General features: G+C 30.5%; 2 protein-coding genes and 1 long non-coding RNA gene across 7 annotated transcripts; 2 read left to right on the top strand and 1 right to left on the bottom strand.

The window, feature by feature from the left end:
- The first annotated feature begins 9,686 nt into the window (after positions 1-9,686).
- Positions 9,687-12,330, top strand: LOC107638521 (vesicle-associated protein 2-2). Of its 2 annotated transcripts, none has more exons than XM_016341838.2 (8): positions 9,687-9,883; positions 9,974-10,044; positions 10,121-10,202; positions 10,280-10,395; positions 10,643-10,825; positions 11,174-11,395; positions 11,645-11,722; positions 12,074-12,330. In XM_016341838.2, exons 1-8 carry the CDS (start codon positions 9,835-9,837, stop codon positions 12,185-12,187), a joined length of 915 nt encoding a protein of 304 aa, XP_016197324.1. In that variant the 5' UTR covers positions 9,687-9,834; the 3' UTR covers positions 12,188-12,330. The 2 variants fall into 2 exon arrangements, with proteins under 2 accessions (XP_016197324.1, XP_016197325.1); XM_016341839.3 differs by having other exon boundaries at positions 9,699-9,883; positions 12,077-12,330.
- Positions 12,331-14,577: 2,247 nt separating this feature from the next.
- Positions 14,578-20,939, top strand: LOC107638519 (uncharacterized). Of its 4 annotated transcripts, none has more exons than XM_016341835.3 (14): positions 14,578-14,708; positions 14,906-15,038; positions 15,286-15,404; positions 15,717-15,797; positions 16,065-16,111; positions 16,607-16,664; positions 16,944-17,057; positions 17,274-17,390; positions 18,008-18,101; positions 18,554-18,642; positions 19,389-19,481; positions 19,633-19,829; positions 20,109-20,316; positions 20,710-20,939. In XM_016341835.3, exons 3-14 carry the CDS (start codon positions 15,323-15,325, stop codon positions 20,760-20,762), a joined length of 1,233 nt encoding a protein of 410 aa, XP_016197321.1. In that variant the 5' UTR covers positions 14,578-14,708; positions 14,906-15,038; positions 15,286-15,322; the 3' UTR covers positions 20,763-20,939. The 4 variants fall into 4 exon arrangements, with proteins under 4 accessions (XP_016197321.1, XP_016197323.1, XP_088341840.1 ...); XM_016341836.2 differs by having other exon boundaries at positions 14,668-14,863; positions 14,965-15,038; XM_016341837.3 differs by having other exon boundaries at positions 14,615-15,038; positions 17,283-17,390.
- Positions 20,940-22,345: 1,406 nt separating this feature from the next.
- On the bottom strand, positions 22,346-23,027 carry LOC148566524 (uncharacterized). The gene is made up of 2 exons (XR_015881387.1): positions 22,898-23,027; positions 22,346-22,780 (listed from the first exon to the last, which is right to left on the bottom strand). It is a non-coding gene; the product is annotated as an uncharacterized LOC148566524 (long non-coding RNA).
- Between the last annotated feature and the right edge of the window lie 1,098 nt (positions 23,028-24,125).

Here is a 24,125-nt window from a genome sequence, read left to right as displayed (position 1 = left end):
TAAAATTTTTGTCCAAAGAGTCCAACGAATGCAGTTTTGATATTGCAAAGGTAATTATTTCATCAAATTTCAAAGAGCCTGTTCTATGATACGATTATATTATAAATATAAGAGTGCACGGAGGGTATCACGGAAGATTTTTAAGAGAATGTATTTTCCTGCTTATGCTTGATGCAGCTATTTTTGTGACCTAACAGAGTTCTGTAGTTTTTAAGAGAGGAACAGAAAAGGTATCCGATAGAAGAATTCAAGAAAGATATGTGGTATACGTTTAAAGACATAAGATATAGAGCTTAAATGACAATTATGGCATAGTCAAATACTAAAAATTCAAAAGAAACACCAAAAAACAAAGGATATAGAATAAGAGAGGTTCATAAATTGAGTCATAGAGAGGGAATGGAAGAGAGGAACAAACAAAAAAAGAAAAAAAAAAAAGAAAACTAATGTTTTGTAACAGAATAGTCTCGAAAAGAGAGGAAAAGTTGTTGGAAAAGAAAAACCACTTGGAACGAGGAGGCCCAACTGCGGCGGAAGCAATGCTGTGGCGAAGCTGCCGCGACGACTTCTTGGCAGGTTCAAAATCCGCCACGCCATTTCGTCATGGCCATGACTGCAATTTAGAAAAAAGCAGCCTTTTTGCATTAATATATCTCCGAGCAGGCGAGCCCTCCTTGATGAGTGTTTTCCCCATTTATTTTCATTTTCTAGTTTAATGTCTATTTTGTTCATTAGTTGGCACTTGTTGGAGAAAATTTTCTCTAATAAAGACAACAAATTTAAAATGTTCTTATCCTGATGTATACTGTCTTCTGCTTGGAACATCCAGAAACTTGCATATTGCCTTGCATTGCTTCCGAAATCAAAAGAAGATGAAGAAAGCTGGTTTGTGATGCTACGGAAGCTCTTGGTTTTGACAAATAATAAATTAAATTTTGCCTTTTAAGAGAAGAGAGTCAATTGGGGATGAGACCAAATTGAGTCAAAACAGTTTATGGCGCCACGTTAGCTAGCCGTTGTGCTGACAGCGTGTCACCTACGAGTTTAAGTCAGCTTTCCGGTTGCGCCAGCTGGACGAAATTGGCTGGAAGGACGAGTCTGAGTCCTGAATATGAGTAATTTTTAACTTCAGGGATCACTATGAGGCTCGAGGATAACTTTAGGGACTACTTTGAGACTTATCTCATCTTTTAAAGAGGGGAGTAAAATTTTTTTTAAAATAAAATATTTAAATTTTTTTATTAATAATTATTTAATAGCTACTCAAAATTTAATTACTACAAATTTAAAATTGATATTAATTGATTATTAGTTAATTTTTTTTAAAATTGACTCTGAAAAAGTTAAAAGTTAAAACCCCAACCACCATAAAAGAAATAAACGAACAATCTCCATTTGGTGGTTATTCCCTTGAGCTATACGCATAAAGGGTACTTATTGAAGAAAGGAAAGTTCGAGCTATAAGGGAAAAATTAGCGTAAAATAATGTTTTAGTTTCTAATATTGAGTTAAGTTTTAATCTCATTTTTAATAATAATTTTTTTATTTTCTTATCAATATCAATTTTTTTTTTTCAAAAAATATATTTTATTATTATTTATTTTTTATTCTTTTATTAATTTCACTTTTAAATAACTACAATTATTATTATTGTCATCACAATTAGAAATGTTGTCTTTTTTTAAAAGAAGACAATGATAGTGAAAGAAGGTAGTATTTCTAGAAGGAAAAAAAATTAATTTATACTACAAAATTAAAAAAAATATCATGTCACTATTAGTTTTTAAAAATTTGTACGAAATTTTTAACATTAAAAATATATTTTATTAGTTTTTTAATTTAAGAGAGTATTTAAAAGTTTTTGTTTCCTACAACGTTTCATAATTTAAGAGAATATTTATGAGAATATTTAAAAGTTTTTTAACATTAAAAAAATATTTTATTAGTTTTTTTTTTAGTCCGGGTCGTGTGCAGTTTCGGCCCTATATAACGGTTTGAGTAAAGGACAAATTTGTCTCTGATCTTTTTTTTTTGCGGACATTTTCGTCCCCGAGGAATGAAAAATACTTTCATGTTCCTGACCCTCTAAAAAAGTGGACATATTTACCCCTCCGTTAGAGTTGTTCCGTTTGGCCTGACGAAAAACGGTGACGTGGCTCCCGTGGCGCTGACCTGGCTGTTACGGGCTACCACGTGGGATGAGTTTTTGAAAAGAGGACGTATTAGTCCCCAGGAACCAAAACGTCGTCGTTTCTCCCCCACCCCCAATCTATAAAATCCTTGAACCCTCATCAAGAGGATTATGTGCAAGGATCATTCCCTTTCCACAATTCCGCAAACCGACTCGGATACCCAAAATCCTCAGCAACCTTAAGCAAAACCATCACCTTATCATCACAAGGTCCAGGAGTATCTCAACAAAAACTATTTATCCCATCAAGAGTAACCTGCACACCCTTACCGAACGCTGGCACAGGACCCTGCAACTCATTGTTGTCCAAAGATACGTTCTTCAAGTTTGGAAGCGCCATCAATGAGCTCGGAACGACCCCGGTTAGCTTGTTATCCCTAGGCTGCAAATCAAATAGGCTATCGCATTTGGACAAATCAGGAATCCCACCGGTGAACTGGTTCTTGTGGAGCCACAACTGAGACAACTACGTCATGTTGGAGAGAACCTCAATTGTCCCCGATAAACTGTTTTGTTGGTTGTTAAGCCACAGGTTGATAATCGAGGAGGACGCAAGGGACTTGGGCAAGGCTCCGGTGAGGTTGTTGTAGGAGAGGCGAAGGTTCTGGAGACTGAGAAAGGAGTCAAAGATGTCCGGAAGGTCGCCGGTGATTCCGGAGGAACCGAAATCGAGGTCGCTGAGAGTTGATGATTGAGTTAAGTCGGTGGGGAAGGGCCAGGGGGGTAGGGAAGGGTTGTTGAAGAGGCTGAGTTTTTGGAGGCTGGTGAGGCCGAAGAATGCGGCGGAGGGGATGGAGGTGAAGTTGTTGCGGCCGAAGTAGGCAGTTTGGAGGTTAGAGAGGTCGGATAGAGAAGGGAGTGGGCCGGAGAGGGAGTTTTCTTAAAGATATAGGTCAGTGAGCTGAGAGAGGGAGTTTAGATCGGAGGGGAGAGTTCCGGTGAGGGACTTAGAGGAGAGTGTTATTTTGGTGACGCGGTTGGAGGAGTCGTAGGTAATGCCGGTCCATTGGTAGTAAGGGGTATTAGGGCTCAAGAATTTCATAGATTAGAGGTGGGGGAGAAACAGCGACGTTTTGGTTCCTGGGACTAATACGTCCTCTTTTCAAAAGACCATCCCACGTGACAGCCCGTAACGGCGAGGTCAGCGCCACGGGAGCCACGTCACCGTTTTTCGTCAGGCCAAACGGAACAACTCTAACGGAGGGGTAAATATGTCCACTTTTCAAAAGGTTAGGGACATGAAAGTATTTTTCAATCCTCGAAAACGAAAATGTCCGCGAAAAAAAAGTCAGGGATGAATTTGTCCTTTACTCTAACGGCTTTCACTAATGAAACGAAAAGTTGGAAATAATAAAAAGGAGAAAAGTGAGCATTAAAATGTATTTGGAAAAACCGAAAATGTATTTGGAAAAACCGCTATTATTTTCTTTATCTTTACTAGTGGCTTACCAGGCACTATCGTGTCTGTTGAGCCGCTTTTCTATTGAGTTTAAGAAATTAATTTTATATTTTTATTTTAAAATTATAAATTTAATAATAATTAAAAATAAATTAAAAAAATAAAATATCTTAAATTATTTAACATGTAAAATATTGAAATAAACAAATTTAAATTAAAAAATAAAATTGAAAATATATTAATTTGCTATTATGTGTAATAAAATTAATATAAAAATTTATTGATATTATTTAAAGATTAGTTATTTATAAATATTATTAAATTTATTTATTTTTTCAATCCTATTTAATTAAAAACAAATTTAAAAATTTATATCCAAAATATTTTTTATTTTCATCCATAATTCTAATAGATAAAAAATATATTTCTTCAATCTTATCTTGAACTTCTTTAATTATCTTTTATTATTTTTTAAATTATTAATTTTTATTTTGATTATATTATCTCATCATATTATACACTATCCTTTGTATTATTATTATTATTATTATGCCTTGTTTTTTTTTTTCTTCTTCTTCTTCTATTCATCCCAATCAAAATTAATTATCACCGTACCATTATTTCAACTCTCATCTTTGTTTATCACTTTGATCCATAACTACCATTGTGTTAACTTTTGAGTTATTAAAAATTTGCTAAAGGAATTTTTTTCTTCTTCTTTGATTTAGATATCTAGATGTATACCTATTATATAGATCCTTATTATTTTTCAGACTTACTTGTTAAGTCATATTTTATTACTTTCAGACAAAATTTAAGATATCAAGTATTCAGATTTTTTATTAATCAAATTATAAAATTTGCCAACAATTATAAAAAAATAATATCAAATATTTTATATCTTCTTAAAAGAGTAATATTATATGGACATTACTATTTTAGCTACTATTAACATATACAATTGAATATAAAGGTATTATATTATTGTTGAATATCTTTCCTATTCTTAATACTTATTTGTAATAATTCTTAATATTTCTCTAGATCTAATATGTTAACTTCTATGTCTCTAACTAATAAAATTATTAAGATTTTCTTAAAATTTTATTTAATTTCAAAACAAAATTGTAATTTTTATATTTTTTTCTAATATTTTTAGGAAATTAATTTTTATGTTTTTTAAATTATAAATTTGAGATAAAAAATAAAAATTTTAATAAATAATAAATTATTAATAAATAAAAATAAAAATAAAAATTTTATAAGTTATTTATTTTTTAATGTATAGAATAATAAAATTTATAATAATTGAAGTATGATACTAAAATTATTATGTTGTTATTATATGTAACAATTAAGATAAAAATTTATAAATATTTATAAATTTATTTATTTTTTAATCTTATTTAATTTGAAATAAATATAAAAATTTAAATTTAAAGAACTCTTTTTCTTGCATAATTTTAATTGCTAATTTTTTTTTATTTTATATTCAATATGTTAAATCATATTTTGTTCCATTATTTTTTAAAAAAATTTATTTTCATTTTCATTATTTTTATTATTCTCCATATACATATTTATCATTATTTTTTTAATTAAGTAAAATAAAGATAGGTAGATAGTACTACATATACTCTATAGAATAGAGAAAAAGACAACATGAGTAGAAGTTATGTGTAGAATAAAAAAGTAACTGTACAAAGAACAAAAAAAAATTAACTAATAATTATATTTTTGACCAAATTTTAAGACAACAATTATATTAAATACTCTTTATCAATAAAATTAAGATGAAAAAGTGGAAATTGGACACCAAACTCTCCTATTCCCTTTATATATTGTTATAGATATATTGTTATAGATATTTAATTTAAAGTACATTAAGATATTATAATAATATCTATAACAATATTATTTAGGACAATTATGGAAGGTTTATCAAATCAAAACCTAAGAAATAAATTATTATTAATTAAATAAATATACAGAATTTTTACCTATATTTGGATCATTCGGTCTGTTACTTAGACCATGTTATTATAACTATTGAATAAATTTGTTATTAACATGAAAATATATTGTAAAAGATAATTCATATTAAATGATATACTAACTACATAAATTTATTAATGAGATGTATAACTTAAGTGTCATGCCTTCTGGCGAGGTATTGCTCTTCGCTCATATTTTGTCTTCGTTGTCTGACATAGTCTTGCCAAATCGGTCAACCACTTCATTAGTATCCTGTCAACTGTAATTAATCAAAACAAAGAAAAGATGGATGAGAAATTAAGGAAGTTTTTCTAGTAATAGCAATAGTGAAGTGAAAGAGAATAAGAAAAGAAAGAGAGAACGTGAATGAAGATGAAGTAGTGAGAGTATTGTAACGCGGAATAATTGACGTGGGATAGATTATTAGGAATGATAAAAATAAAAAAATTTTTTTGGACACTAAAACAGATTTTTGCATTATATATTGTTATAGATTCTTTAAAGGGTCACACTCACCTTTCGGTGGCCTTGACTAAATTTACATGTTTGGCTTGTGAATTTATGTAGCTATTTAAGCAACCTTAACACTCAAAATAAACTATGAAGTCTCTATTTTTTTTCCAGGTCTTTGACTTGCTTTTACTCAACAATATATATATATATATATTTGACAAATAATAGAAATTTAGTCTAAAACAGTCTAAAATTATTTTAATTTATTAGCATTAAATTTTCTTATCTTATATTTTTTAATTACTATTTGAATAAATAAATAATTTTAAATATAATAAATATATAATTATTGATATTATATACATAAAATTATAAATCTTAAGTTAAATAAAATAATTTTAATTATTATCTCACTAATATTACTGAAAAATATATTTATATATAGGGCGGTACATATACGAACGTATAGTATTCATATAGAAATAAAATAATATAATCAAATTCTATAATCAAATATATTTTAATATTTTATACATATAATAAAAATATGACTAAAAATATTAAAAAATATTAGAAATTCATTTTTTGTATTGGTTAAAAGTTTGATTACAATCTATGAAAATTAGCTATTATTATGAAATTTATTATTTTAATAGCTAATTATTTCATTAAAAAAGTACGTAAAAAAAATATAGATATTAATAGAGCATTTTGATTGTTTGAGCGTGAGCTTTTTTTTTTCATTTAATTACTACGCTAATGGTTATAATTTTATTAAATTTTTAATTAAATTTTATAATTGAATCTCTATATTTAAAAATATACCATACGAATTGAATTAGATATGACAAAAATTTTAATCTAATTTACATTAAAGACATCAAATCGAATTGAATAGAATATTCACATTTTTTACTTAGATATTATTCCATCCACAATTTTGTGGAACAATTCGGGTATCAAATTCTGCTTATTAAAAACTAAAAAAATTCAAGAATTTGAAAAAAATAAAAACAAAAAATTCTTTTAATCTTTTTACTTCCAAAATATTATAAATGGTATTTTCTTAAGTAATAGAAATAAAACAACCACATGTATATGAATAACAATAGAAATATCAAATAAAAAATCAACTGTAATTATCCAATATTCAAACAACAACAAATAAGTAATAATACAAACTTTAATACCTCAACATTCTAAAGAGGGTACACATATTTTTATTTATATATATTTTGTGAAACTGCAAATACATATTTAAAATATGTGATCCTATTTATCTGTGGATCAATATCCTCAATTTTATATCAGATACGAATAATTACTGTAAATTTTATGGATTATATTTAAATTTATACACCTATATTTATATTGGATAAAAAAATTTAAATTAGATCTTTTTTTTTAATTCAATTTGGTACTTGACGTAAGATAAACTATAAAATATTCTAAAATAAAATATGTTTAGATTAGTATTTTTTAAATAACAACTATTATGAATTTAATTATAAAATTTTATTTAGTATAAAAATTTAATTATAAATTTTTAAATTAAAAAGATACAATTTTAAATTAGTAAAACTATAAAAATTTATAGAATAATTATTTTTTTCTTATTAATGTATGAGCAATAAAAAAAAACGAAGTGTATTTTTTATTTTTGTTTTCAAAATGAAGTGTGAACGCTTAATTAATCTCCCGTAAATGACACATGATATTTAGGATAAATTTGGAGAATAATAAAATATTATTTAATAACTAATTAATATAAATGTTAAATATATAATTGTGATGTAATAGTTAACCGTAAAAAAAATATGTGGTTCCATTTTATGTGTTGGAGTGTGAATGATACGAGTGTTGTTACATGATCATTTGTTAATATTATTTCATAATTTAAATCATATATATATTTATCTTTCTCTGTAAATAGTGTTTACTTATTATATAAAATATGGGAGCCACTTAAATAAAGATGTTAAAAATATTTTTTTTAAAGATATTTTTTAAAAATTAAAATTTAACACATATAATCAATTAAATTATATTATTTTTATTAAAATTAGATTGGATAAATCAGTTTAGCAAAAAAAATTAATAAATTAAATTTTGAACCGATATAAATTAATATTTTTTATAAAAAATTACTACAATATCCCTATTATAAAAACACAACTAAAATATCCCTATTTTATATATACATATATATATTAAAAACTTTAAATTCTAACCCTATAACGATAGAGAAGAAAAGAGCTAAAATTTAGGATTCTCAAAATTAATATATATAATAAGAGTATTTTAGTCATTTTATATAATAGATGTATTGTAGTCATTTTTTATAAAAAATAATATTAATTTAGACAAATTCAAAATTTGATTTACTATTTTTTAGTTAAATTAATTTGTTTAACCTAATTTTAACAAAAATAACATAATTTAAATTATTATATATGTTAAATTTTAATTATTAAAAAATATCTTTAAAAAAAGACGTTGAGCATTCCCATAAAACATATTATGTAATAAAATGATATTGTAAAATGTACATAGAAAGAAATACATACTAAAAAAATTGTTATAAAGATAGTTGAAGGGGTTGAAGTGTCACAATTATGATAACCAGTAGAAATGTTGGTAGAGAGGTGATAGAACGAATTAAGCAAGGGCGCTGTTCCTCTTGTAATAAAATTAGAAAATAAGTAATAATTAAGTGCTCTAAATATATGGGATAAAAAATATATTATTTTTCAATATACGATTTAATTTTGATTTACGAAATGTAAAACATTAAATTAGTAAAAAATATTACTAGTTATATTAATTATGTAAATAATTATCTAAAAAAATAAGTATGATTAAATAGTTATACAAGAAAAATATTAGAATATTATCAAAATTTATTATTTTTGATTATCAGTTTTAGTTATTAATCTATACTTTTAAATATTGATGGCTAATTAAAAATAAAACAATAAATTTTGATGATCCTTTAATATTTTTCATTATACAAAAAATACAACCAATTATTCACGTATCAAAATTAAACTCATATCAGGTGTAGTTAACTTCAGTTGAAAATTGAGAGTCGTTAAATAATTTGACAAATTTGACTAAATTGCCATCTAAATTGTATTTGATTCTAAAAACAGGATAAGACAAAACATAAAAATTAGTATTCATATATTTTATTTGATAATAAACTAAAATAAATTATTAAAATCTAATTTATTCTAATTTTTTTATTTAAAAAATATAATTATTATCTCAATATATTTTATGTCAAAATTAACACAAAATATATTAATTCAATATTTCTATATATAATATTTTTATATTTTTATCTCAATATTTTATACCTATAAATAAACTCAACCATAAAAATTCTAAACTATCAGTTTTACATTAATGTCATGTAATTATCTATTTAAAAGTGATTTTAATTAATATTATCCAAAACAATATTTATTTTATCAAAATCAATTTTAATAAAGAGTTGCCAAATATAAATAATATTAACACAAATTAACTTCTACACAAAATCAATTCTATAAAATCACTTTTATTCAAACTCCAGTTTAACAAACCACCATCCAAACACACACAAAAACGGGTAAATAAGTTCACTCAAAAGTAGTTGATAAAGAAACATACGGCAAATACAAGCACTAAGTCGCTCTCACTCACCCTCCCGTTGTAACTGACACCACCCAACGCTGTTATCCTTCATTCCTTCTTCTTCTTCTTCTTCTTCTTCTCCCTTCATTCACAATTCACACTCTCCCTCTCTTCCACCATGGATACCGAGCTTCTCCAAATCGAACCCCCTCATCTCACCTTTGTCTGTGAGTCATTCTTTCCATTCTTCATTCTTATTATCATCACTTCTCTCTGCATTCATTTCTCTCACCATATTCCTTCGTTTCCTCTCTCAGTTGAATTGAAGAAACAGAGTTCCTGTCTCGTGCATCTTGCCAACAACGCCTCTCATTATGTTGCTTTTAAGGTTCATTTCACTTAATTCTCACTACCTTCTTCATAATCATCGTCATTATCACTAATTACTAACGATTATGATTCAGGTTAAAACGACGTCGCCTAAGAAATACTGCGTTAGACCAACCATTGGCATCATCAAGCCTCACGCTTCCTGTGATTTCACCGGTTACGATTCTTTTCTCTTTATTTTCTCTTTTCTCTTCCGATTCGTTTATTTTGAATTTGGATCAATGCAAATGCAGTTACTATGCAGCCTCAGCGCTCAGCACCACCGGATTTCCAATGCAAGGACAAGTTCCTCATTCAGAGCACCATTGTTCCCGTTGGAACAACACCCGATCAAATCTCTTCTCAATTCGTACACTACTCTCTTTATCTTTCTTTTGTTATATATATGGCAAACACTCACGTGCAGTTGTAATCTCGTGAAGTTGATAGTTGATAGTAGTTAGATAATTTGACAGGTTTGACTAAATTATCATATAAGGATTCTCAATTATCAATTTCACATTAAGATAATTATATGTGAGTTTCTAAATATATATATATGCACATCTGAATGAATAATGTCATTCTTGATGATCATCTCTGTGTGTTCGTGACAGTTCTCTAAGGAGACCGGCAACTATGTGGAGGAGAAGAAGCTCAGGGTTGTTCTCATCAGTCCTCCTTCTTCGCCGGTCTTGCTTCCGGTGAACTCAGATCTCTACCACCACGACTCGCTAGCTGGCTACAAGGATAGGATTCCAACTGTGGATGGACTTGAAAACCTACCTCCCTCTCTTACAGTAAGTTCATTTCCTCAGTTACTTAAAGAAATGTAGCAGTTTCTCTGGAATAATATGCTATTATCTTGTAATAATTGTAGTGTAATCATTGATGACTACATGTATGTATCATGAATCGTGAATCGTTTTTGCCAAAAGCTTAAGTTGCTAGCTAAAGGCACATGAATAGTTTTATACTTTTATGCCTTAATAAACCCTCTAAATTCATCCATAAAGAAAATGGTTAGATGGTTAGTACATTAGTTATTGAGAAATGAAAATTAAACATTATTTAACCTTGGTACCGTGCTGAATCTTTGATTTTGTGTACATCTGGTTCTTTTTTTTTTTTTTTTTTTTTTTCAATAGGTTGCTGAGGAGAAAAGTTTGGAACCAACACAGGATATGGAGGAGGACACAACTGGTGAGGACATGATTTCGAAACATGTGGAGAATGACCCTCGGACTCAGAGTAAGATTGAGGTTGAGATTGGCATGAAGCAAGGGGAGGATGATTTGCGGTTGAATTTAGCCAAGGATTATGAGGAATTGAAGTCTAGGCTAAGTATAATGGAGTCTAAGCTAAGAGAGGTGAGAATAATTTTCATCAATTCAGATAACCTGTTTATATCACAGTAACTTTGCTTTGAAGTTATACTATTCTGTGTTTTGCTCAGGTATATTCTGATAGAATCCTCTGCATAACTTTGATGCAATTTTACTTGAGCATATATAGTCAATTCCTGAAACCTGTTTCTTGGGTTGCAATTTTTGACATGTTTTAAACACTTTGAAACTTCAATGATGGATGCAATGAATAATTAGTTATCATCTTTTCAGGCTGATGAAACAATTGCGAAGCTAACTGAAGAGAAGCGCGCAAACACTCGAGAAAAGAATCTGCTTAAGTTAGAGTTGGTAGGTGGTATGAAAAAATCACATGTTTTTCAAATTAGTTCTGGAAAGATTTTTTTAATTAAATTTGTCCTTCAAAAATTCTAAGTTAGTCACATTAGTCCTTTTTTTGTCAAAATTTAGTAATTTGACATATTAAGTGACTATAACACACACTTATCAGTCTTGACATATGATCACTGGTTAACTTTTTTTTTTCACTTAGCAGACACCATTTTACTTGCCAGAAATGTAGTAGGTTTCTGATGAATGCTTAATTTCTCTGTGTTACATGAAAGTAAAGTAAAATATGTTAGTAGTTATCTTGCTATATTTGATACCGAATAATTTTTTTAATCATGATTATTTTGTCAGGAGATGTTGAAGAGGAAAAGGAATATGAAAAGACCTCAGGTGGGGTTTCCATTGCTGTTTGTTTGCGTGGTTGCACTTGTCAGTGTGACAGTGGGATATTATGTGCATCCATAACGATATCATGTGCAATTGTCTATATCAATATTAGTATGTATAATAGACGTTATTATAAAGAGAAACCATATTTGTATCATTTTTGTGTAATATAATTGTAAACTGAATTTCATTATCATATTATCCAGGTCTTTTTCATTTTATATTTTTGCCTTGTAATGTAGGTTTCTTTATTTGACTTGAAATCATAACGAATCGGAGGGGAGACAATCTACCAAACTGTCCAAACAAACTTTTTGCGTAGTATTTTCTTTTAAAAAAACGCATGACTTTGGTAAACATAATCACGGTGAATATAAATTTTAAATTTTTCGTATTTAATTATTTATCAATATATGATATTACATGACAATTTAATAAAACAAAAGTAAGTTTTAAAAAAGTATCTGTTTGATTTTTGTTTTGGTCATATCTTGATTTTAAAAACATCTTAAAAATAGTCACCAAAAAAAATCTTAAAAATATAAATACATGTTTTTTTTTAATTTATCAAATACAAAATATCCAACCAATGTTTTTTTGTAGGGTATTTACATCCAACCAATGTTAATATTAAGACCCACTCACTCATAATTCCAGCCTATAATTGAACCAAGCCCCACATGATGCAGCCGGCGACCAGTCATGCTTCATTATGCCAAAAAAGCCCAAACGAGATTAAGGCAAATCCAGATCCCAAACCCAAAAGCCCAAAACTTTAAAAGTCAATTGTCTGATTTCATATAAAATCTTATATACAATCCCAAAAAAAATCTCATATAAATATTCTTGGCATGAATAAACTTCTATTTCTATGAAAATTATTTTTTCTATTTTTATAATTTTTTTTAGTTTTGTCTAGTAAAATTTAAAATGTTTTAATTTTATTTTTTTCGACTTTAATTTGCTACATTAAATACAGATATAATAAGATGTAAACATAAACTAAATTTAAGATATTTTAAATTTGATTAACAATGTGATCTAAAATTTAATTATTTCTTTTAAGAATGAATAAAAAATAAATTTTTATTTTTATTATTAAAAATTTGATATCATATCTAGGGCTCATACTCTACCCGCGGGTATCCAACCCGGTCCAACTTGTTCGGGTAGGGTAGGCTACCCGACCCACTGCGGGTAAGGTAGGGTACTGTCCGGGTATGCCTGCGGGTAGGGTAGGGTACGGGTTTAGGGTGTACCCTACCATACCCTACCCGCACCTCATATATAACACATATTTTAGGTGAAAACTCAGGTGAAGTTAACTTTACATGAAGTTGATATCTGAGAGCCGTTAGATAAAAATTTAGTCAAATCAGTCAAATCATCTAACGACTCTCATGTATCAACTTCACGTGAAGTCGACTTCACTTGAGTTTCCACCTATATTTTATAAAAATTAGGTATATAATGAAGGAAGTAAGAGTTGAACCTACAACATCCCTTATGTAATGACTTACAATAAATGAAAAACCACTAAAACTAATTAGTTAATTTAGTAATTTAGAGCATTAATTTTTTATTTTTTATGTTATTAATATGTATAAAATTCGAAATGATTGAATTTTATATTTACTTTGAAAAAATTTGATATTTCTGCGGGTAGGGTAGGGTTTAGAATTTTATGGTGCGAGTAGGGTTAGGGTTGAGAGATTCTCAACCCGCAGGTAGGGTAGGATAGAGTTTTAATAAAATTTTCAACTCGCGGGTAGGTTAGGGTAGAGTCCAAACCCTACCCTACCCATTGTCAGCCCTAATCATATCAGAAAATTATATAATCTAAAAATTTTAAATAGATAGAAAAAGTCCGATATACGTAAGCATTTGAACTAAATTTTTTGTATATAGTTAGGGGTGGCAATGGGTAGGGTTTGGATCCAACCCTAACCCTACTCGCAGTTGAGATTTTTATATAAACTCAATCCTACCCTACCCACGGGTAGAGAATATCTCAACTCTAGCTCTATCCGCTCTTAACCTGCGGGTACCCGACCCTACTCGCGGGTTACAAAAAAATATACAACATTATTATATAACTTGATGATAATTTAAAATAGAACTGATTTTTATGTTAAAAAAATATTAAATTATCAATTAATGGCTAAAGATCTTTTGTATTTAGTGAGAGGTTTTTGATTTAACATCCACTTAAAACATATTTTTATATAAGTATATAATATAAACATATATAGAGTGCGGGTTGATCGGGTAGGGTTGAAGCTCAACCCGCACCCTACCGTACCCGTTGTGAATCGAGTTGGCAACCCTATTCGAGCGGGTGGGATCAAATTCGATACCCGCAGATAGGGTACATATTGCCACCCCCTATATATAACTCCTCTTTCTCTTCATCTCTTGCCTGAATACATCCAAAAAATAATTCTTAATTTGACCATCTTTAAATCTTTAAATAATAAAAAAATGAAGCGAAACTAATAAAATAGCAAGAGTATGGTGCAGAGTGCATAGCAAGTAGTACGTACGAATCATCGCATCGCATTGCATTGCACAAAGACCAACGAATGCTGCTTCAGAAAATGTAAAAAGCCACGCTCAGCTCAAAAACTCGCTTCTCATAAAAAAAACGTTTCTCCTATTTTTGCTTCTCTCCCCACTCTTCCTCCCCGCGCGGAGAAGAGAGAGAGAGAGAACGCGATTTTTTCCCTCTTCCACCAAAAATAGCTACGAAAGAGGGTAAAATACTAAAATCCTCTTCCTCTATTTTTCTTCTACTAGGGTTTTCTCTTCCGCCATTGATGGCATCACCCTAAGCTCCCGCCCCTTCTCCTCCACAGGCATTGCTCTCAGATCACTTCCATTCCCCAATTCCGCTCCGATTCCGTCGTTTCTAGGGTTCTCGTCGATCCAGGTAACCTTCCTCTGTTTCTAAGATCATTGTTTCTGGATTTCCGAATGTTAGTTTCGCCTACGCTTGTTTTTGCTGCGTCTTGAGGGATTCGTTGATTGGCGATGCATCTGGCGCATTCCGCATTTGACGTTCGCGTTTCGTTGGGTTTTCTGTTTTTACCGATTGTTCTATCGTCGTTGTTGTTGTTAGATCAGAAGAGTAGCTACGAGCTGAAGCTGAAACTGATTTGAATTATTGTGTTGTTCAGATTTGCGGCTTTTTTATTTTAAACTTTTTCATTCTCGATGGTATGTTCCCTTGGGATTGGAAGAATGGAAGTCATGGCAAGGTTTCTAGCTGCTGGGAGTTTCTCCCAAACCATTGCAGGTAGAAGAAGACCCTACCTCTGAATTTTTATAGTTGTTGTGATTGTGCTTTATGCTTGGGCATTGTTTGTTGTTGGAATTAATATGCTTAATCAAGAACTTAATTATTGCAAGAAAAAACAAAAAATGGATATAGGTGTCAGTATAATTTAAAAAGTACTGTAGTGCTGTTTGATTCATGTAACCATCTCCATTGGTGGGACAATTCTAAAAGTAGGTGAGTGTAAATATATTTTACTCAGATATCTATTTATGTATTGCTGATGTATTCAATTTCTGATCAATGTCATCTGTTCATGCATGGCTTTGGAAGATGACTTTGGCAGGTCAGCTGCTGAGTATATTTGCAGAGAACTACGTGAGGCAGATGAAGCAAATTTACTTGATGAAGAAGGTTCTCTTGACCTTTTAAATTCAATTCGTGGATTGGCTTGAGAGATATTAGTTTTTTTTTTTTATATTTTACTTAATTCATTATGCAATATCTTAGTTTTTGTTTGAATTGATTTTGGTGTTCTAATTTAGTTTTCCGTTATTGCTTTTGGTTTATTTTCATGATGACAATCAATAATTTGTTTGCCTTTTCTGTTGTTCACTATTTATTTATTTATTTTTTGTTTTAAAAATATAATTGATGCCTAAATTTTTTTTAATGGCACAGATATGCATGTGTATGGTCAGAGTCCTATGACTGATCTATTGCAGCTGGTGAGGTTTGCCACTTCTTTTTCCGTGTTGTCTTATTGATTACTATATGACCCCACTGCCATTTATATATAATATTTCCTGAAAATGGTATGATTGTCAACTGTTTTTATCTTCTGTGCATGTGCATTGTATGAATTGATTAAGAGTACTCTATATTCCTTAAGTAATTTAAGTCAATAAGATACAGTATTGTCTTTTAACTGTTCGCTTTGGTTTATGTCCTTTGGGCCTTATGGGCTGTAGACTATTCAGTCATTAGTATTTTTATTGTTTAGGAATTCCTCTAAGATGCTGTTGCTATGGTTTTAGGACGATATTTTATTCATTGCAAGCACATAGCTCATCTAACATGGTTTGATGGAACAGTTTCTCCATTTTATGCCAACTTTCTAAATTGTGGAATTTATTCGTGTATTTTTTAGATGTCTTCATAAGCAAGCATTGTCTGAAAAGTATATCAAATTATTCGATTAACATTTTGGCATCCTGTTTCAGGTATGCTGTAACTTTTGCAAGAAACCAATCAAGGATAGCCAGTATGCCAGTCATGCAGGTCTGGGGGTCTCTTCTCCATCTGTTTTAGAACTTTTCATTATTTCTTTATGTTATATATGAGGATGAGTATTGGCAATCAGAACATTACAATGCCCTGTTGAATGCTTATAATATTATGCAATTAATTTCTAAATTCTAGATCATTGACTTACAAAGACCATCATATGGTGTTGGCTGTTTAATTACGCTTTGTTTTTGGTCTCTCTTTGTTATAGAAGTGCTAATATTGATTTTTCTATGTTTTACTCTCACCCCCTTTTCCTCATTTCTTTTTCAGAACTTTGTAGGTCATTAAAGCTTACAGAACAAACTAGCTTGGAGCTTGATGGCAGCACAGGGAATCGAAAACCTCCTAGGAAAGAAAAGAAAAAGTTATCAACTTCATGTGCACGTATCCTTACATTTGCCTTCTCTGTATTGTTTTAGTGTTTGCTTAATGTTCTGTTGATTTTCAGTTATTTTCAAAATTGCATCTTTCAGAAATTGCATTCTGGATTTCTTGAATGTGATTTCCTCTTAATGGGAGCTTTTCAGTTATTTTGCCCCCATTCTAATCTTAGGTATTCATAAAGTTATTTTTTGTGCCTCGTAACCCTAATAAACCAAGCTGCTGCAGTTCGGGAGCAGAGGAAATATGAATCTATGGATAATATTGATACTGGTGCATCACAATCACCCTTGAACAGTCAAATCAGAGTGACTGCCTTCTCAAATGTAGTGAAAGGTAAAACCCCTTGTATTAAGTTCCACTTTTCTGATTTTGTGCAATTCTCACAAATAGTTTGACCTGTGTTTTTCGAAGATCCTCACTTATTTTGGCCATGTTGCTATCTATAATAAGTTTTCCTAAGGTTAAGTCAATTTATCAATGATTTGTTTGGAAAAGATAAGGGCACGATGGTGTTATTCCAATTTTTAGTTAGTATGTCTTGATGTTTTAACTTCTTATGTTGACTTTCACTTTGAATTTTGAACTGATAAACGAACAAATAAAGTCACTTGTGCACTTTAATTTCAATGCTTTTATGAAACTAAAAATTAGCCTCCTGACTTTCTTGTATGTGTTCTCCCATGAAAATATGTTTCTGCATTAAGAGCTTTACCTTGGCATTCAAAATTTGACCTAAAACCTCTGGTAATATCTTTTAACATAGATATATTTTCCTCTAGTTGTTACAATTTTGATAATTTAGACAATTAATTTCTTATGTTAAGGTAGTGGAGCTTGATTTAACTTTATGGAGACTAATGTTCGTAATGCGTTATGATGCCATAATATTGATTTGCTAAAAACTTGCTTCATTTTAGATCCAATTTACATAGGACACTTAAATTCTGCAGATGCGACACCTATGATGGAGGATACAAGAACTAATCCTGGAAATAGAGATCACCCAGCTTCTGTAATGAATCCTCCAACTAAACGTCGTAAAGCGTATGCTTTCTTAGTTCTTCTGACATTTATAGGTTTTTTTTGGGCAGTTTGATTATTTTGATATCGTTGAAATTGATATTGTGCCCCAAAAATATAATGCTGTTTGGAGGACTCTTGTGAATTCGAGCATCTTTGCTGGCATAAAAGGATCATATGAGAGAAATGCAGCAGCAAAGCCTTTTCCCACTAGATGAACATGTCTTACATCTTAACTCCATGTTTATGACCAGTGTGCCACCCTTTTTGGAACATCATAAAGTGATAAACTACAATTAATGGGACTTCTTTACCCTAATTGTCTTTAATTTTGATCCCTGAATAGAAAATCCTGTCTATAAAGGATAACTCACATTTTTGTTTAAAAATTAAGTTTGGAATTCAGTATTTCTTCTTTTACCTTTTTACACATCCTCCTTTCACCTCATTACCTTGTATTGTTACCTTGGTTGCAGGACAGCCAGCACATATTTACCTTTACCCGAAACTCATGTAACAGAATATGGAGTGACAAAAACTGCGAGCTTCACAGATGGATTTACATGTAAGTGTGCCACTATGCATGTCGGAGTCATTTGTTCTTGCCATAGTTATCAAAATGAGTTTTTTTTCCAATAAGAATCATAAGCTTTTGACTAAAAATTATCATTTTTAAGTTATACTTGATGTTAGAATACAGTTAAGAAATTTGTTTCCATTGTATAGCATTGTTGAAAGTCTTTAGTTTTCATCCCAGTGTTTCATTATTATGGTTTGTTTAAAAGTTCAATCTACTAGTGCAAACAAGGAAAATGATACTTTTTAAAAATGTATGAGACCATTCATGGGGAAGGGGTTGTGGAATGTATTATCTATGATGCATGAAATCATTGATGAAGGATATGGATGTGGACTGTGCTTCAGTAGAATTCAAATTATCATTAGATGCACTCGATTTTCGCCACGCAGATGTGATCAAGCTTCAATACATTGAATGCCAGAGCCTGAATCATTATTCAAAATCAATAAATATCATCAAAGTTAAAATTTACTCTGCAAAAAATTTATTTGATAAATATTTGTGTTAATCAAATCATGTCCTATATTCATAAATTTAAGATGTGGGACAACAAGATCAAGCAATTGTTAAGTCTGCATGGTGCCCAACATTCAAAAAGTCTCTTGTAAAAGTATTTGTTAGCTATGTAATTTTCCCTCAAATCTAAAATTTCATTTCCTTCTAAAACTTTTTGTATGGACACTGGCCATGGGAAGGATAGCCTAATCTTTTTTCTCCTTGAATCCATTCAGGCAAGGATTTGCTTGACAGAACTGTTTCTGAACATGAAGACCTCAACCATAAAAACCTTGGGCTGGTCCATGAGCAACTTACGGCGAAGAATGGTATAGAGGCTAACAAAATATATTTTAGTTTACCAATTCATGAACCTTATTGTAGCTTGTGGGAAGGAAGCCCTTTCCTGAAACATTTATTCTCTGAGATTCCTCAGTGTTGAATGCTTCCATTTATTCTTATATGATTGTGTTCAATTAGATTTTCCTGCACCCCTTGCTACAAAGATATATTATTCACAAAGGAGAAATCGATTGCGTGCTTCAATTCGTCATCTATATTTCCAGAACATGTGTGAGGAATTACATCATGATGCAAGTCAAAAGATGTCACCAGTACAAGATTCAAGTCAAATGAACCCTTCATTTGAAAGAATGGATAATGTGCCGAACAAGGAGGTGTGACATTCTTCACTTGTTATTTAATACTGATTTTTTTTTTCGTTACAGGTTTTGAATCTTGTGTTCTTAATGTTGCTTAGGTGCAATCTAATGTCATAGTTGTAAACATTTATCATCGTTTTATCTTTTGGTCATTCTAAAAGCAAGGAGGAATTATGTTGTATGCTCCACTTGCTGGTTGTAACTTCCTGCTTGAATGCTAAAGACCCTCTCTTTTCACATGCTCTTGACCAAAAGCTCTTTTTTTTCCCTCCTTTTTTCCCCCCTGGAAAACAGAGCAATTCACCAGCCTTGTGTCAGGCACAAAATTCTTGTCATATTCTTGCAAAAAGCTCAGAAATATCCATGCTTAAAGAAGGTCCGCCAAGTGGTGGCTTGTCGAATCAGTTTCTTGTTGATAATGTTTCAAGGTCTGCAGCTACCCATACGGGTTTGACAAGAAGCAACTTTCTTTCAAAACCTTATTCTTTTGCTAGCAACACAGGTAATATGTTATTAAGTTGTTTTATTTGGTCTTACTGTTATACCAAGCTGCTTATGCTGATCATGACATATGCTAAATTAAGTAAATTCGGCAATTATCAAAAGAGTATCTCTAGCTATAAGTGGGTTCACAGCATTTTGGTACTAATTAATTATTACGTAACTAGTTTTGAAGCACAAACTTTGACAAGGAGCAAACAGATATGTTGCAGCACCTTTGTTGCATTTGGATAAGCCACATAACATTTAGTTGTTATAGTTAGTGTGTTTGAGTGAGAGTGTGTGTTACTGTGTGTGTGGTGCTTTTTTTTTTTTTTTTTTTAGTTGTAGTAGTTGTATTAATATCATGGGAAACTTAGATGTCCATAGAAGTGACGTGGACTTGGTTTTGTAGGAAATCCTCTCGGAGCAATACAACAACCAAACGGGAGTGTTCCTGTGATTTAGCAACTTCGATGGGATTTTTTTGCTAGGTGGTACAGGTAACCAATACGAGATTAGGATTTAGCTCCATTTTTGAAGCTGATAGAGTAAATTACTCAAATTGTGCATCCTGTCATCTACTCTGTAAATGAAACTTACCTTTGTTATATAATGGTTGGAAATGAAGAAATTATTAATTCTGTGTTCAAATTTCGTAATTTTGTTGCTGACTCCTGAAAGTTGGGTTTCTTTTTCTAATCTGCTTAACTTCATAACAATTTGGACTTCTTAATAAAATGGAAGGAAGAATGCTTGGTGGCAACAGGCACACTGGCATCATTCATGTTATTACAAGATTTTCCAATATAAGTAAATTTTCTTATTTTTAGAGTATTCTCAAAAGCGAAGCAAGATTATGTCTTTAGATGATATGCTCTATGTGATTTATCCAGGATCAAGTGTTGCTAAATTTGCAAGTACAGCAAATTTTGCAACCATTCTGAGTATTCAGAAAAGTATATCCTAAATGAGCTGTTTGGAGGATTCTGTCTTCCCCCTTCCGCCCCCTCCTCTCATTTTTCCCCCCTTCTTTTTAAGATTCCATTCTTTGTATTAGCAGTTCAAGGCACAGATAGTAAGGCTTTTTGTGGAAATTGTATTGTGACAGAAGATATAAAATTCAGAGACAAAAGATAAATAAACATTAGCTTGAATGATATATACCATATATGGAAAACTGATGAAAGGAATGAAAAGGTTATTGATAATTTAAGGAAAGATAAAATCAGTGTTGTTCAGACACTTTGTCATGCTTAAATCAGTGTAATTGGCTACTATGTATTAGTTTATCAAAATGAATACAGTAGTTGTTTTGGATTAAAGATAGAATATTAAAATTTAAAAAAGTTCTTTTTGTATATGTATTTAAGAAATGTAAGTTTTCAAGATAAATTTGATATTAATTTTAACATAGTTTAAACAAGGAATTAATTAATAAGTGCCTTTAGGACATTTGTTAAGTCATCAAAAGAAAAAACATAGAAACTTTTGAAATTTTTAAAGCATTAAGTGTATTAGAAATATTAAAAACTTGAATTTTCAGTAATTATTTTATTTATTTTACTGCTTAAACAAGTACTTCTTTCACAAATGTACCAAAGGGCATTTGTTTATCAAACTCTTAAAAACATATTTACTTTTTTTTCCCAAATGGAGCCCACACCTCCATGCGTGCAAACGCATTATTACTAATAACAGTTCTTTAAAAACTTAGATTTCTTATCTTTAAGCAAGCATAATACAATAGCACGTTGATATTTTGCGCAATTTCATGCTTGAGGGGAACAAGAAGCATATCTGCAAATGCTATGAATATTCACATTTTGGTCACCCATCGAAGATTCGAATGAAGTGGAGAATTGGTGCTCCAATTCAATGAGGAATCAATTATTTCTCTTCTTTCAAGCTTTTGGGAGCTTGGTGGGATAAGTAGTTGCTGTGACAAAATGCCAATAGCAATTATAATTATCATTAGTGGCCCTGTTATGGTATGTGATAGTAACAGAAAGAGACTCCCTTTTTGTCCGTTGTGATGGGAATATGTTGATCATGATCCATATCTTTTTTATTATCTTGGAAACCAGTTTTGCTCTTTATTCACCCTGCTTTTTGGGGGGAAAAAAAACACAGCATTTCCAATATATACTGTTTAGTGTCCAATGAAAAATAAAGAACTGTCAGGGTAATTTATTTTTTACATACCTGTCTCACTATCTGTTATGACAGGATAGCTTTCATAATTTTTATTTAATGATAGTACAAATATTATTTACATTCTGATACATGAAAATTAATCTATTAAGAAATTGGTCCATATCCATCACAGGATAATGACACCACTCCACAAACCACAATGGAACATTATGGTAGGTTTTACTTCACCTGGCGTCTCCAATGGTGGTGAAGACTGAAGAGTAGTAGGTGCTGTATATGGTGCCTACTTTTTTCTCTTTCTGCCGCCTTCGTGCGTTTCACCCTCTTATCTGCATTTTTTAAATCTCAATTTAGATTTGATTTTGCTGCACTAGAGAGTTTTCTCTAATGAAAAAAGTGAATAAATTGGTCCTTTTTTGGAAAAGTAAAACTAACAATATAGATACCTTTGAATGAATGTCTATAGAAGCTTCCCCTTACTTCTTAAATTATTTTTTATATTTATAATTATAATTCAAGATGTACAAGAAAAGTTTAACTGTACTAATATCAAGTCGTTTAAAGCAACACTATATACTTGGTGGTTTTGGAGAAAAAATAAAAACAAAAAAATAGGAGAAGTCATCAAGTCCGAGTTGAGTTAGTGGATTCGAGTTAATAGAATATATCTATAAACAACCAGAAAAGGATAACTCAATTGTTAACGCAATGAAATGGACATGCATATGATCATAGTCCAAAAATATCTATGGGGTAGCATCAATAACCACATAGTATAGTATCACGTAAATGCTTCACATGTTGATTCTCTTAAAGCAAATATAGAAATTAAAACCTTTCTATAGGCAAAAATTTATTGGTCAAAATAATTAGTTTATTTATCTGGTTAAATAAGTATTAAAAATTAAATTTTATTTCTATATACAATAATTTATTGACTATAAACAAAACTTTAAATGAAAAGGAAAATTATACTGTATTATTATTTTATGAGTAGGAGTTAGAGGAGGGACAAGACATCATCATGGTTTGGGAGAAAGATACATTGATTCATGAGTTATATTGCCGCCATAGAATTATTGTCTCAACTGTTGCATGGCGTTCCCTTTCTTTTCTGATCAGCTTGATACTCATGAAACTCTGTTGTCCCCTACATATATATACACATGTATGTGGTCCTTTCCATCGTTTTGTCTTCTCTTTTAGTTGTTATTGATTGCCTTTGCTTCTTTTAACTTATCTCCAATTTGATCAACACAAAATAAAACGAACTCTTTAATTTAATTTATTATTAGAATATTGGATTGGATAATATAGGGAACTTGTCTTTTTATAGGAATAATGTTATTTCAATTTTCAGCATAGAAGCTATGTTCAGACCTTAGTGAGAATATAGTTTTGGCCTTAACCATGTCACAAGATATTTTATGCTTCCTATTTTGTTCATTTCTGAATAGTAATGTGTATGTATCTTCTTTTTAATTATCTATTGTCCATTACCAATTTCTACACGTCACTTTTCTCTTTCTTTTTTTTTTCCACGTATATTTCATCAACTAAAGGAATAGGGGTGAGCACGGGTAGCGGGTATCCGATTACCTGTCCGAATCCAAGTCGAACCAATTAAATTTGTTCTGGAATCAATGGGTAATCGGGTTCAATCCGAACTAAACC

Source organism: Arachis ipaensis, chromosome B4 (genome assembly GCF_059453495.1).
Source record: "Arachis ipaensis isolate K30076 ecotype BB chromosome B4, ASM5945349v1, whole genome shotgun sequence".
In the NCBI taxonomy this organism is placed as follows: domain Eukaryota; kingdom Viridiplantae; phylum Streptophyta; class Magnoliopsida; order Fabales; family Fabaceae; genus Arachis; species Arachis ipaensis.
This window is presented reverse-complemented; position numbering and strand designations above follow the sequence as displayed.